At 39.0% G+C, this 15,062-nt stretch overlaps 1 protein-coding gene across 1 annotated transcript in view; it reads left to right on the top strand.

Moving 5' to 3' along the window:
• spred1 (sprouty related EVH1 domain containing 1) overlaps window positions 1-10,021 on the top strand; it is a 45,464-nt gene extending 35,443 nt beyond the window's left edge. The window contains exons 4-6 of the mRNA XM_054796118.1: window positions 1,259-1,305; window positions 7,453-7,608; window positions 7,752-10,021. Coding sequence (XP_054652093.1) covers window positions 1,259-1,305; window positions 7,453-7,608; window positions 7,752-8,450 — 902 coding nt within the window. The 3' untranslated portion in view covers window positions 8,451-10,021. The remainder of the gene's footprint in view (window positions 1-1,258; window positions 1,306-7,452; window positions 7,609-7,751) is intronic.
• The last annotated feature ends 5,041 nt before the right edge of the window (window positions 10,022-15,062 follow it).

Raw genomic sequence — 15,062 nt, 5'->3', positions numbered from 1 at the left:
AACAACGATATAATACAAGTGAAAGGAAGTGATTATCAACCACCGCCATCGTGACGTCACATCGACAGACAACACAGCCATGGACGTACAGCAAAGCGAAGAAAGAGGAATATTCACAACAATAACACAATAATAACATTCGCTGATTGTGTTGTGATGAGTATTTATGTAACACACATAAAAAAAAAAGGTATGTTGTTGGACTGGCAGTCATTGACTCTGACAGCTCTATGCAGACTGTAAGATACGAGGTGAGTGAGCAGCGATTGCTGTTTAGCTAGCCTTAAAATTTGGCATGAAAATCCATTATTATTGTAAGATTTGTAGAATATATATATATTTTTTTTTAAAAAATGTGGAATTACTTACTGCTACCTTGGCACGCTTTTCCACGATCAAATTTAATTTAAGAAAACCTATTGTCATAAACACTATCAGAATTCTTTTTTGCCATGATTTGCATGTAAATTCATAAACTAAACTAAAGTTTAATCATTTACAATCACATTTACACAGATTTTATGGCTAGATTTAATTTAATAAATCTTGGTACGCTCGATGAAATATGCTGTGCAGCCTTCACATTGGTTCAAAATCAGCAAATGTGTACATTTATTTTCTGTGTGCGAATCCATTCTTAAATTTAGAAAGTTTTAGAAAAAAGTTTTATTCTTAATTTAAGACAAGTATTCTTAATCTGTTGTTGACGAATAATCAAAATAAGGTTTTTAGCTTATTAGAAAAAAGAACTAATTTCTGGCAAAAAATATTGGCTAGCTATACTTTCTTAATGTAAGATTATTTTTCTGGAATAAAAATTGCAATATTGTTCCGAAATCAGCAAATCTTTAGATATATTTCCTGTGTGTGAGTTCCTAAATTTAGAAAGTTAGTTAAGCAGTTTTTGCTCTTAATTTAAGGCAAATATAAATTAATCTGTTGCTGAAGAATAATCAAAATTAAGTTTTTGGCTTGTTATCAGGAAAAAAAGAAATAATTTCTGGCAAAAAAAATACCTTCATAATAATTGGCTCGCTATACTTTCTTAACATAAGATTATTTTTCTCAAGTGAAAATTGCTAGACAAGATACTTTTTCTTTTTAGGAAGAAAATAAGAAACGGTTGCTTAAAATGTTTTTTTTTTTACTTTCTTTCAGTGTAGGAGGGTTCTTGAGGCAACACCACTTCCTCCTCTTCCTCCTCCAGTCTCCTTCCTTCCATTAATTTCTTGTTTTTTTTTTTCTTTTTTTATTCCAGGCTGCAAGCCATTTGGTGAAGGGGATGCTCCTGAGGACGGAATACCAGTGAGTGTTTTTTTTTTTTCTTGCTGATTTATTACATATGATTTATGTGCATTTGAGGGAAACCTGTATTACAGTGCTATAGGTTTTTAGTCTAGTCAATTATGTGCAGTTAACACACACATTATGGGGTATTTACAAGCTTGAAGTCAACAGTTGTTCCCATAAGAAATACATGGAATTAGAAATAATTTGTTTGGAGCGGACATATTACCTTTTAATAACTGGACCGGCAATTGTTACGCAGCATTTAACACGCTTATCTGTCGTACAAGTGTAAAAATAACTTGACTGTTTTGCTGTTGAAATGAGGGCGTAAAAACTATAAAAAAGTTCATGTTTGCATTCTCACCTGTCATACAAGTGTAAAAGGAAGTTAACTATCGAATTAAACCAACAAAAATCCCATCAACTTTGGTAATCAATGACATGTGTGTAGTCTTGCTGCTTTGAATGTGAATCAGAATCATTTGAAAGCATATTCTTGTCTTCTGAAAGCCCGTAGTTCTTGTAAAGCATGATGAACTTGGCTTCCATGAAGCATGATAGTATCTTGCACGATAGGCTGGCTTCAAGTGCACGTCTTGCATGATGGGCGGTTCAGACTCCAACGTTTTCCATTTATACTTGTTACTCAAGTTAACCCCCTAAAAAAAAAATGGTCACTTCGATAACAAATCATGAGTTGACTTCACATAACTTTTGAGGGATATTCTTCTTCTCTCCGTGTCGTTGGTCCTGTGATGCTCGCCCCGTAGAGTTTTTGAGGCGTGGTGCCGAGGCCTCGGACGACGTGCTGACTTTATGTGATGTCATGTTCCATGGTGGTTCAAACTCTGAAGTTTTGTTTGCATTCCACTTTAGATTCCACTGTAAATGCCGTGTGGTGTTTTTGACATCCTACCCTACCTCCTGATACTTATTAGATCCCTGTGACTTATTAGATCTTAGATAAAGAGGGAGGGAGCAGCGTTCCTGTTCCTGTGGCAAAGTTCCTCTTTAGAGCGGGATCAGCCTGAACACACAGGAAATTCAATGGTCCTGCTGTTGCTAGGCAGCGGGGGGGGGGGGGGGGTCCTGTGATGGGGAAAGGGAGTTGGGGTAGTGGTGGGGTGTTCACAAGGTTCAGCGCATGAGCCACCGAGCGTGTCACCATGGTGATTTGGCATCCGAATGTTGCGGTCGGAGACCTGGGCTGCAGAGAAAGAGAAGTGAGCTAGCAAATAGCAACACAAAGCCTCATGAAGACATAATAATACACGTGTAGCTATGTGCACGAGGTGAAAATGGCACCAACAGGTCTTCATGATAGCCTTGCATTGACACAACGATTGAGCAGGACTCCATGCACATGCGCTCAAGCATCCATCTCAAACCACTTCCTGTCCACAAACCACGTTCTTCCTCCTGCCCAGACCCGCACAGCATGTACACTGTATGCATAAATGACTTCTTCCATACAACTCAGCTGCGGGCATGCTGTGCCAAGGCTGTTGCTAGCACCTCTGTGAAAATACCCAGAAAAAACCTTCTGCATGTAATTTAGAACTTTAGCACATGAAGTTATGTATTGCTTTAGTTTGCAAAAGTTTTCTTGGCATTTTGGTCTCGAATGGCTGAATATTGTTGCATGACTTGCATACTTTTCATCAGTTTTTGAAGTTCCTAACATTCAGGGCACTTTTAGCATGTTCATCTTGTCAAAGAGGTGGAGGAATATTTTTTTAAGTACTTTTCTTTGTTTTGACGTTATTCAGACTTGCAAAAGCAATGCCTGCAAATAAGGATTAGAATCACTGACAGTGTTTTACATTTTACAGATTTCACAAAAATACAAACCGCAGACTGTTGCTCGGCAATTTTATTGGAAAGTCCGAACGACTTCCTATGACAGTTGAATATTTGTTCATCTGTGCAAGGTAAAATAACAAAATATAGCAATCAATTCATATTTTACATAAAAATTGTCATGATTTGTATTGTAATAGCCAATTTAACATAACCTACACCTTTTGTCAATCTGCTGAAAACGTCAGCTTCCCAAAAACTGCACTAAATGAGTCAATCTTTCACATCACCTTCATATTAATGGGATTTTATCCATTAAAGGCCAGTGTGTTTACATACTTTGTCATTTTTTCAACAAAACTAAAAGAACACACTTTTTCCCACATGCACACTATTATTCAAGAGATTCAAGAGTTTTTATTGTCATATGCACAGTAAAACGAGTAGTTCTGCTACGCAATGAAATTCTTGTTCTGTTCATTCTCCCAAAAAAAGAAAGAAAAACACAAGAAAATGAATAAGAACATCAGCAAATAAATACCAATAAAGTAAGCAACAACAACAGAAGAGACATTAATAAAAATAAATAACTATATAGTGCTATGAGTGTGTGCGTGTGTTTGCGTGCGGCGTGTGTGAGTGCTTTGTTGAGAAGCCTGATGGCCTGTGGGTAAAAGCTGTTCGCCAGTCTTGTGGTCCTGGACTACAAACTCCTGTAGCGTCTGCGATCTTCTATCTGCTATCTAACATCAGTAGACTGAACACACTTATTTCAGTAGCAAGGCACCTTTGCAGAAAACAGTAAAAGGTGAAAAAAATGTTGCTGCATGCTTTGAATAGGAAAAAGTGGCACCATCTGTTGGACAAATTGAAATCGAAGACAGTGGATCCTCATACATTTGTGATTCAGCATTCATAGCCCTGACAATTTGTGGATTTTTGTTTAAAAAAAAAAAAATGTTTTTTTTCCACAAACACATCTCATTCACCATAAGTCTTTAATCATTTACAAATACATGATACAAGGACAATGTGCAGCATGCATGTGCCACTGTTAGAAAGCACACCATTTGTACATGTTTATGTTTCAAGTGTTGAGATTTCACAGAGGCCATATGCGGCCCATGGCTCCTTTTTTTTATTGGCACATTGTTGAAAGAAAGTGGGGGAAAATAGGGTAAAAAACAATGTAATGAGAAAGGTTGCAATTACTAACTACAGTAATAACACAGAGCTTTGTCTTTAAATATATACTTTTAGGATTTTTTTTTTAATTTACCCTTTACCTTTTTATTTGACAATTTTTTTAAAGATTTAAAAAAATATCCAAGCTTAAGAATCCCCCCACACCCCATTGTTGTTTGTTAAACACCCCTGTTGTATCGTGACCATTTGACGATGGAAATGCCGAGGATGTTCCCTGATGTTCCTCTCACACTTTTCCACCATCCTCCATTTGTTTCTTCTTCCCTCACCCCACAGCCACAGCCACATCTCTGGGGTCAGATCAGCTCCAGATTGGCCCCCACACATGCCTTTGAATGGCGGGTCGGGGGGAGCTTGAAAAAGGAAGCCCAAATCTGTTTCCCATTTTGTCTCTCTCTCTCTCTCTCTCTCTCTCTCTCTCTCTCTCTCTCTCTCTCTCTCTCTCTCTCTCTCTCTCTCTCTCTCTCTCTCTCTCTCTCTCTCTCTCTCTCTAGTCCCCGCCCCCTCCACCTCTCCACCCCTTTGCGCTGTCTTTCTCTCGCACACACATACAGCTGTCATCTGGCTTTTTAAGTTCTCTGCTGCATTTCTCCAGCTGGAGCTAGTTTATGACATTCTCTCTGCAGACTCTTTGGCCTCTCTCTCACTTTCTTTCTTGTTTTATGTGCACACACGCACACACAACTCATTTTTTCCTGTTCTGCTCTTTCTCTCCCCTCCGTCTAGTGTCTTCTCCTCCTCACGTTCCCCTGCAGACACTTTGGTATGTTTAGAGGCATAGCGGGAGCAAAGTCACACCATACATGCACCATGTGTGCAGCCCAAGGGGACGACGGAGGGAGGGTGCAAGGGGGGGGTTGAGGAGAAGTCAAAGGAAGCATCTCTTAGCAACCACAGGACAGTAATTACTGTTGCAGCAGCTGGGAGCAAACCAGATTTCCGCTGTGCGTTAAAGCTCACTGGCGTGGGCTACTTTACACACGGCACTGACTAACCAGAGCCAGCAGAGCCTCCCCCACACGGAACTGGGGGAGGAAGAGAGAGGAGGACTAACCCTGCCTTGATAAGGTCGGGTCACTAGTGGTGGTGGAAAGAGGGTGGATTGGAGGGGGGATAGTTTGGACGTTGAGATCATGGTTAAACTTTAAAGGTGCTTGTGTCTGTAGCTGCACAAAAACTTTGATGTTGAACTGTCATCATGCAAGATGTTAGAAAATCTTGCGAGACCTCACTTGAGGGAAAAAAATTGGAAGGATTTTGTTGTGCTTTTTCTTTGTGCTCGTCTTTCTTTCTTTGTTTTTTTGTGGCTTTTTTACAACACCCATTTTAAGAGCAGCAGCCGTAGATTGTTACAGTTAGCTGCAAGTTCTAGCTGGTCCACTATCCAAAGTTATTGTAATTTATTATTTTAACCATAAATGTAATGTACAGTGGTCTCGCTACATTGCAGTTCGAACATCGAACCCTCACTCTATCACATTTTTTCATTAATTAATCACTGTTTTGTGGTTGAATGCGGCCCATTATTAGTCACAACATATGCATATATAAGCAAATTGTATGTATTCTTGGCCCAAATCAACCATTTTCAATCATAAAAATGGCTAAATGAATGAAAATACAAATATAAGGCATTTAGAAGATGTTATATGTAGTGTAATATCATATGACGTGTGCTCTTTTAAGAGGCACGGCCTGGGAAGTGACGTGTGTAACGTCGGCTAGCTACTGTAGAGGTGCTGAGTGCTAGCATGGTTAACAGTGTGGAGCGTGTCAATAGCTGGCGTGAGTTGTGGCTGACAGCAGTGAATTTTCACTGCGCCATTCCAGTGAATCCATTCTTTTAGCTGATTTATGAATGAAATCAATGCATGATTCCAATTTTGATAGGATTTTGCATCCCTGATGCAGGGGCGGACTTACTCCCCCCCCCCCCCCCCCCCCCCCCCCCCCCCCCCAAACGTCTCATAAAAGCTGTTTATTGATTTTTTTCTTTGATTTAAAGTATATATTCATGTTTTATATGTACTGTATATATATATATATATATATTCATGTCTTAATTCACGTGCTTAAAACTACATCCAACTGCATAATCTATCATGATCATTTTGACCGCTCCCCTTCCCTTCTCATTAAATGGACTATTCCATGTCAGTGGCATGTGCAAAATGATTCTGGAAGCTCGGAGAGAAACAAACTTGGCGGCGTGGAGTTTCCCCACTGGAGCGGCAAGTGGAAAACAAACAAATTTCATCCAAACTACCGAAGGTGTCAAACATTTTCACAGTCACAACGAAGTAGACACAGGAGGGTCAGCCATGGATGCAGTAGTTTTACAGATGACGCTCTTCATCACAACGATGTGAGTATGTTGAGACTTTATGTAGCTCAGGGAACAGGATAATTTTATTCACACCTGTTAGTAGATAATAAACATTTTTTTAATCGTTTTTTAAAAATAATTTAAAAAGTGGCCTGAATTACATGCTCGCATTTAGTAAAAATTAAAATCAAAAAAGAAGGATGTGGAGGGCCCCAATGACTAGGTTTGCCCTGGGCCCTCAAATGACTAAATACGCCCATGCCCTGATGTTTGGTGACATAATGTTGGCTCCTGATGTAACATCCTCCTCCGTGGCTCTTTCTCTCTCCCGCACCTCTGCATTCATGAATCATGAAATATCCGTCACGTTAGTTACTTTCTTATGGGAGTCCGCTTTGAATCTACCCTGCATGCGCCTGAAATGTACACTCGCCCCTACAGTGCGTACGTTCTTACTTGATGCGGTCTGCGGCATCGACCAGGTGCTATTTATAGTAACTCCAGCCTGATTGTTGTCAATGGCGAGACCTCTTTTCTTGTCAGACGACAGCGTATGAATGTTCGTGGAATTATTTGCTTATTCCCAGTGGCTTTATTTTTGGAGATTGTGTACTACTTTAAAGTGTTTGTGGGAATGCTTGGCTTGTTGGGAACTCCTTTTGTCATCGGTGCAGCTGCCTTGTCAGACATCGGTGCAATGTGCCATCTGGTGGTTAAAAGTGGAAGCTACAGCAGGCATAGCCTTGATAATACACTTAAAGCAATAATGGAAAAAGGTTTTATGTGCTTCTGTTTTAGTGAAAGAATATCAATGTATTTCTTGTCTGCAGGCATGTGAGGAGCCTCCCTCCATCTGTACCCCCATGAAGGAGCCCTTCTCCCCACTGAACAATGTTGTCTCCACGGAGCCCTTCCGAGGCTGCTATGTACGCGCTCAGCCCTTCGACGAGTTTCCCTCCAGCAACCGCCGCTACCTGCCGCCCCAGGTAAATCACCACTATAAAGTCTGAATGGACAAACATTTTTGAGCGAGACCATGCTGTAGAGTGTCTTGCAGGATTTCTGACATATTGCAGCGATATATTTTATTGTTTTGTTGAGTTATTATGTAACTGGTTTCTCTACCAAGGTGTCATTCAAGTCGACCCGCCACGTCAGCTTTCACATGGACGAAGAGGAGATTGTTCGCATCAACCCCCGGAAGGACGTGCTCATCCGCGGCTACGAGGACTACCGCCACCCGGTCATGTGGAAGCAGGAGTCAGAACGCGAGGACCTGGACTTTCCCGCCACCTTCCACAAACTGGACAGTAAGAAGTGCGAGTACCTCTTCCCGGACGGCCCCGGCGGGGACTCCCACTTGGGCCCCGGTCTGGGCATGGGCACGGGCATGGGGCTCGGCCTGGGCAAGGACACGGCCATCAAGACTCAGCCCTCGCCGCTGCTGAAATCCAAGAAGGGTCGGCGGCGGCGGGAGGACGGTGAGCGCTCACGCTGCATCTACTGCCGGGAGATGTTCAACCACGAGGACAACTGGCGGGGGCAGTGCCAGGACGCCCCCGACCCCATCAAGCAGTGCATCTACAAAGTCAGCTGCATGCTGTGTGCCGAGAGCATGCTCTACCACTGCATGTCCGACTCGGAGGGCGACTTCTCGGACCCGTGCTCGTGCGACACCTCTGACGAGCAGTTCTGCCTGCGCTGGCTCGCCCTGGTGGCGCTCTCCTTCATTGCGCCCTGCATGTGCTGCTACCTGCCCCTGCGGGCCTGCCACCACTGCGGCGAGGTGTGCCGCTGCTGCGGGGGCAAGCACAAGGCGGCCGGGTGACCCCGCGCCTGCCCTCTGGGACACCCTCAAAGCTAGCTAACACAGGAAGTGGATCAAAGCAGATCAATTCAAAGCCGGCATCCTTTTTTCATTCCCCTCTCAGACGGGGCGATGTTGATCGCCAGCTCTGAGAGCTTTTGGTGATTTCAGTTTGCGTTTGTCGCCGACGAGCTGCAGCGGAGGACAAACTTAAGCTTTTGCGGGGGGCATCAAGCTAAGTCCAGGAGCTTCATCTGAGGACGTGAGGAGACGAAGATTAACAGACTTGGAGATGTTACTAAACGCACCTGTATACACACACACACACACACACACACACACACACACACACACACGCACACACACATGCATTGACAAACCACAGGTCTGAACTCAACTGCAAGAAATGTGTAAACTTTATGAAGGAGTCTTTGTCTTTTGTACAGACAAAATTACAACAAAACTATCCAGAAAAATAACTTGCTGTTTAAGTATGCTAAAAGGGATTCGTTCTTGCTTTTTTTTTGTGAAGTTGCAGTCGGGTAACAGTGGCCTTTCCCTTCATGTCAGTGTAATTAGTAGGCAGGACATACGCTCACGAGACTTGGCGTTTATCTAACCCCCTCCCTCCCATTAGGTGTTATTCTGTGTAGTGGATCCATGGCCACTGTATTCCTTCTTTCCTTCAAACCTCACGTAGACCATTTGATTGCATTCCAAAAAAATAAAGGGACTCATTCCATTGTTGGAAGGGAAAAATGGTAATTTACCATACTGACTTTCCCTCAAAGGTACAAAAAACATAGATTAGATCAATATGCCTTTTTTTTGTTTTTGTTTGTTTTAGCTGAATTATATACCGCTGTAGGTCCATTCTCCTGTTCAGATTCAAAGTTTTGCTCAACCAGCAAGTTTTTGTTTTGGTGAGTAAAGGGTGACAGTGCTCCTATTCGGAAAACACGACCAGGCACTTAAACTTTATTAAATAAAAGCACTGCCCTCCAATGCTTCGGTTGCTGCACCCTCTCCAAAAAAAAAAAAAAAAAAAAAAAAAAACAAGTCCCGCGTTTGTCCCACAATCACTTCTTTTTAGTTTTTTTTTTTTTTTTTTTTTTTTTTTTTGCAGCCTTCCTCCCTCTTCATGTCTCGAGTCCACTCCTTCATGTGTCTTCGTTTAATAAGCCCTGGATGAATGAGTGCATTGTTTCAGGAATGTTCAGTATCTCAGCTATTAAATACATACAGATGGCGCGTGTGCGTGCGTCGGTCTTTATGCACTGGTAACGTCCTGACGTTGACGACTCTTTGGACAGTGACTTTGACTGACCAGCGTCCTCTTTTGTAAAGGAATAGTTACTCTCTTCTTTGTTTTTGGGAGATATAGAACCATAAGTCCACCAGGAAGCTAGCAAGCTATTTATGAGCACACTTTGGAATAATCCAACTTCCTGGGGCACAGTACTGTTTTGTTGGCTTCTTAACAGAGCTTGAAATACCAGGAAAGTTACCAGGGGTACATATTGTCTTTTTTTTTTTTTTTTTTTTTTTTTTTACAGCTCAATTCCTGTGCAGATTATTCATACGTTTATTGATCATATTCCGTCTTGCTTATTACCCCCCTGACATCCGCTGCATTCCAGACTTGGGAAGTGGTCATTTAGTGGTCAGCTACATTGCAGTCAACACAGCTGGAAGATATGCAATATTGCTATACTGCAGGGGTCGCTGACCTGTCGATCGCGATCGACCGATCAATCTTTGGGACCTGCCAGGTCGATCGCATTTGTAAATTCCCTAATTACACGTTTATATTTAGTGAAGGCACTGTTCAAGGCGGGCTTTGTGTTTTCTTCACTCTATCCCGGTTTTTCCAAAATATATTAATAAATAAGTCATGCTGTTTCGTGGTTGATTGCAGCCTATTAGTAGTGAAAATATGCAAGTTTTATGTATTTTTTTACCTAAATTAAACCTTCTCAAGAACAAAAATGGCTAAATGAACTCAAATATACTGCTAAAAAACACTAAAATAACACATCCTTGATCTGAATGAATGAAATATTCCTATTAAATTCTTTGTTCTTTACATTGTTCAATGTGCTGACAACAAAATCACACAAATGATCAATGGAAATCACATTTATGATTATTATTATTATTGATATTATTATTGGGGGTGTTTTGCAGTCCACCTGTCCATTTGCACAACAGCAGGTGAAATTGATTGTCAGTGTTGCTAGTTGACAGTTTGATTTCACAGAAGTGTGATTGACATTTTGATTGATTAATTGTTCCCTTTGGTTTTTTTGAGCAGTGTATAAATATAAGGCATTCAGAAGACGCTGGCATGATATGTGGTATTCTACACTGGTCCCAAGGTGTCAGTAATGTTAATCCCCGAAACAACAGGCGTTTATTGCAGGTTTGAATCATCTCACAACAGGCACAATAATCCCCAACATGGGCTACTGTTGCGGCCATAACCCACGCCAAACTAAAACTTAACTCTGAACCCTCGACATCACTTCCTGTCCGCCCCCCACTGAACTCCCCTGGCACCAGAACACATTTACAGCAACTGTTACTGTATTTCATGTCGAGAAGGCTTTAATGTTAAAACCCATATTTAGAAGGTCTGTGCTCAAACTACGAAAATGTTCCATTTATAAATAAGGAATCCTACTTTGTGGAAATTCACTTATCACGGTTGGGGCTGTGACCAGTTAACCGCGATAACCCCGATAAACTTTATAAGCAATATGCTAATCGCTTTGTTTTGCTTTTTTTCAAGATGTTTTATCACCACCATTCTTGAGTGAAATGTATGATTTCTGCATCTCTGCAAAGTTGTGATCAGTTTATGAGCAAGGGAATGGAATTTTCATATTTTCTTGAACACATCATTATAATGCTGCATTTGAGACTACAGGGAAACCGGGAAATATCCTTACATGGTCCGACGTTAAAGTGCTTCCATCCAACATAATGCTGACAACCATGATAGATTTATCCTTGCTAATTTTGTGAACAGATATATCGTTTTGCCGATATAATTGTTTTTTGTTAAATAACTTTTAACAGGGATGTAACAACAGTGTTAAAATTCCCAATTTTTTTCCCAATGAGCTTGGCAGTTAATTGGAGCATTTATGATAGGTCACTAAGAAGAAGAAAAAGTTAGGTTATTATGGGAATAAATCAAAATATTATGGAAATAAAGTTATATAAAGTTATATATATATATATATATATATATATATATATATATATATATATATATAGTGGCAAAGTTGCATCCTTTCATTTTTCACTATGTGGCCCTGGCTGGAAAAACTTTGGACACCCCTGCTCTACTGTCATATTCTCCCATTTTTATTATTTTTGCCACCATTGTTGCGTGACATCAGATTTCTGCAAAACTGGGCTACGCTCAGTTCGCAAGTCGGTCCGATTTTCCAGTTTCCTTGAACGCATCATTATAATGTAGTCTTTAAACTGCCTTGTAGACCACAGTCCAAGCTGGAACCCTCCTATCCTAATTTGAGATACCTGTGGTTAATCGGTAGTAGAATCAGCGGCGCCTCTGCTGGTTTCTACCAAGTAGTGCACTCCATCAACAATGAATATAGATAATAATAATAATAATAATAGATGGTATTCTTTATTATGCTGTCCTTTATTTGGGACCCACTTCAAAGAGGCGGATACTTTATTTAGAAGCTACAAAAAGCTGCAATAAATTGAGTAAATCTGCATGTGTACCACCTGGTTGAATCTCCCTTTTGTTTTTGTTTTTTTATTTTTTGTTTTGAAATTTCTATGCAAACTTTCCGACGCGGGACACAGACCTCTCTGACGGGACTTTCCGTAAGACCCCCTTAGTTAGGTAGATAATTAAGCGCCCCACCCCTTGGTACCAAACACCTGTAAATACTTAACACTATATTTAAGTACTGATAATAATAATAATAATAATAATAACCCCAGCTTGTTGGTTCTTTTTAAAGATAGAGGTGTATTTATCGTGGCTGTCAGTGTTCTATACGGTAGCTTCTATTGACAGCATTACTGTGTACATAGGTCCACCTGTTTTTTTTTTAATTGTATTGTTTCACATTGAAAATTAGCGGGCATTTGTGACTTGAGCGTCTAGTAAGAGATTCTCACTAGTTTTGTACGATAGAAGGAAGGAAGGAAGGATAGCGCTAACATGGTACAGTAGTGGCAGGAAAAATTTTATATATGAATATATATATATAAATAATATACAGGCTGCTAGATACAATCACTAATTTTATTGTGCTGACAGAGAAAATTAGCTATGAACGACTGTTAAACCCTAATTCAAAATGTGGTGTGTGCATGCGTGCGCGCGTGTGTGTGTTTGTGGTTGTTCTCCCATCGTATTTTTTTGGATGGCTCCCAAGCTGAATGAACCTGATTAAAACTTGCTGGCTGACGAGCAAAATGTAGGATGTGTGGGGTTTTTGTTTGTTTGTTTGTTTGTTTGTTTTTTAAAATATATCCAACAACAAAAATATAACACTTGTCATTTTGCATTAACCAGCACAGTGCAACTTCCTGTCATGTACTGTATTATATATGCAACATGTCTGTCCGCTTTAATATATATATTATATATAATATATATATATATATGTATGTATATATATGTATGTATATATATGTATGTATATATATGTATGTATATATATGTATGTATATATGTATGTATATATATGTATGTATGTATATATATGTATATATATGTATGTATATATATATGTATGTATGTGTGTATATATGTATGTATATATATGTATGTATGTATATATATGTATATATATATATATATATATATATATATACATATGTACTGTATGTATGTATATATGTATATATGTGTATATGTATGTATATATATATACATACATACATACACACACATATATATATCTACATATATATATATACATACATATATATATCTACGTATAAATATAGATATATAAGACTTCAGTTTTAACCACTTTTGCTGCTAGTCTTTTATCCTTTCATTTTGGAAAAAGTTTGGGAATGCATACAAAATAAATGTACATTGTTGTGTAGATTTACGAAGAAAAAAAAGCTATATAAACCCCCGTTTTTTTTTTATTTTATTTTATTTTCAGTGTATTGTTTTTCCAAAAGAAAAAAAAGTTTACTTTTTCACAGCAGTTTTGAGTGTTTTTGTTTGGATTCCCCCGACGCTTTTGGTGCACTGATACTACTCTACGTATGCTTTGGACATCTTACAGCGCTTGATGTAACATTTATGTGATTAGTTCTTAAAATAGTGGAAGACATTTTTGTGTTTTTTGAAAACTTGCAGTATAAATGGTACTATTAACTATTCTGTAAACACTGCCTGTTTATTTTTTATTTTCTTCCTCCTTGTGTATATTTTTTTGTAATTTAAGTTCCTTCTAGTGCCATCTGCTCTCCCATCCTGACAACCTCAACAACAACAAAAAGTGCCTCACGTCCATCCTAGTTTCCATTGTACACTTTTTAACATCTCACTCCTCACTCTCTTCTGGTTCTTCTGTTGGGTTCTTTTTTTCCTTCTCACCACACAACTTGTTAGGTGTTGTTTCTTGTGGGAAATGCCGAATATATGATGTAAAATTGGATAGTCCCAATAAATAACTCATGGCATAGTTGTATTTTCTTTATACAGATGTAGCTTGTTACTTTTCATAAGATATTATAATGTAAATATGCATACATATGTTTGTAACTGTTTTTATGTTACATCATACACTTGTAATTTGACATATCAAATAACATTATCATAATAAAATTGTGAGTTTTAATTTCTGGCTGTGCATAATTTTTGTGTTTTTTATTTCACTGTGGAATAAAAAGGCAAATTATCCAAATGTACCAACAATAAGGCCTAAAAATGGACATACTGTATTAGATACTTAACATTTACAGACAGAATAGTACAAGTAAGAATAAAAAATGTAGCGGTAATATAAAATAAAAAATGAACTGTGTACATTCATGTACAGTAGGTGTGTCCAATATATATATATATATCAAGAAAAAACATGCATCTCAGCTTTGTGATATAGCTGAAATTAGTAGGCGTATTTTTAGTGACAACTTCGGTCTTTGCTTTTTTTTTTTTTTTTTACCAATTTTTGCTGGGGTTTTTCCACCATGCGGCTCAGGACAGAGATGTGCAATTTTATTCGTAGTATTAGGGACTTTTTACATTTCACGTGTAATCATTTTCACATTTTTATATTGAAGGTGCTTGACCGTAAGTGATCTGATGCAAAAAAAACAATTATAGCCCCCAATATGACTCTATATTACAATACAGCCACTTTACAATAATCGATACATGTTGAGATTTATTTAACTGAAGAAACTAAACATAGATATACAAAACGTGTATGTATTGATCATGTGTCTGTAAATATTTAAATATAACCTAAACATTAAAGATATAAAAAAAAATATGTTGAAGTACTTCTTACACTTGTTTGGTGGTTCTCTTTTTCATATGATGAGTGACTCCTCCAGGACACATGAGGTATTGCTTCACATAGAAAACAAAGAGGCAGTAGAAGTAATTTAATT

This window comes from Dunckerocampus dactyliophorus, chromosome 13, assembly GCF_027744805.1.
Source record: "Dunckerocampus dactyliophorus isolate RoL2022-P2 chromosome 13, RoL_Ddac_1.1, whole genome shotgun sequence".
Classification (NCBI taxonomy): Eukaryota; Metazoa; Chordata; class Actinopteri; order Syngnathiformes; family Syngnathidae; genus Dunckerocampus; species Dunckerocampus dactyliophorus.
This window is presented reverse-complemented; position numbering and strand designations above follow the sequence as displayed.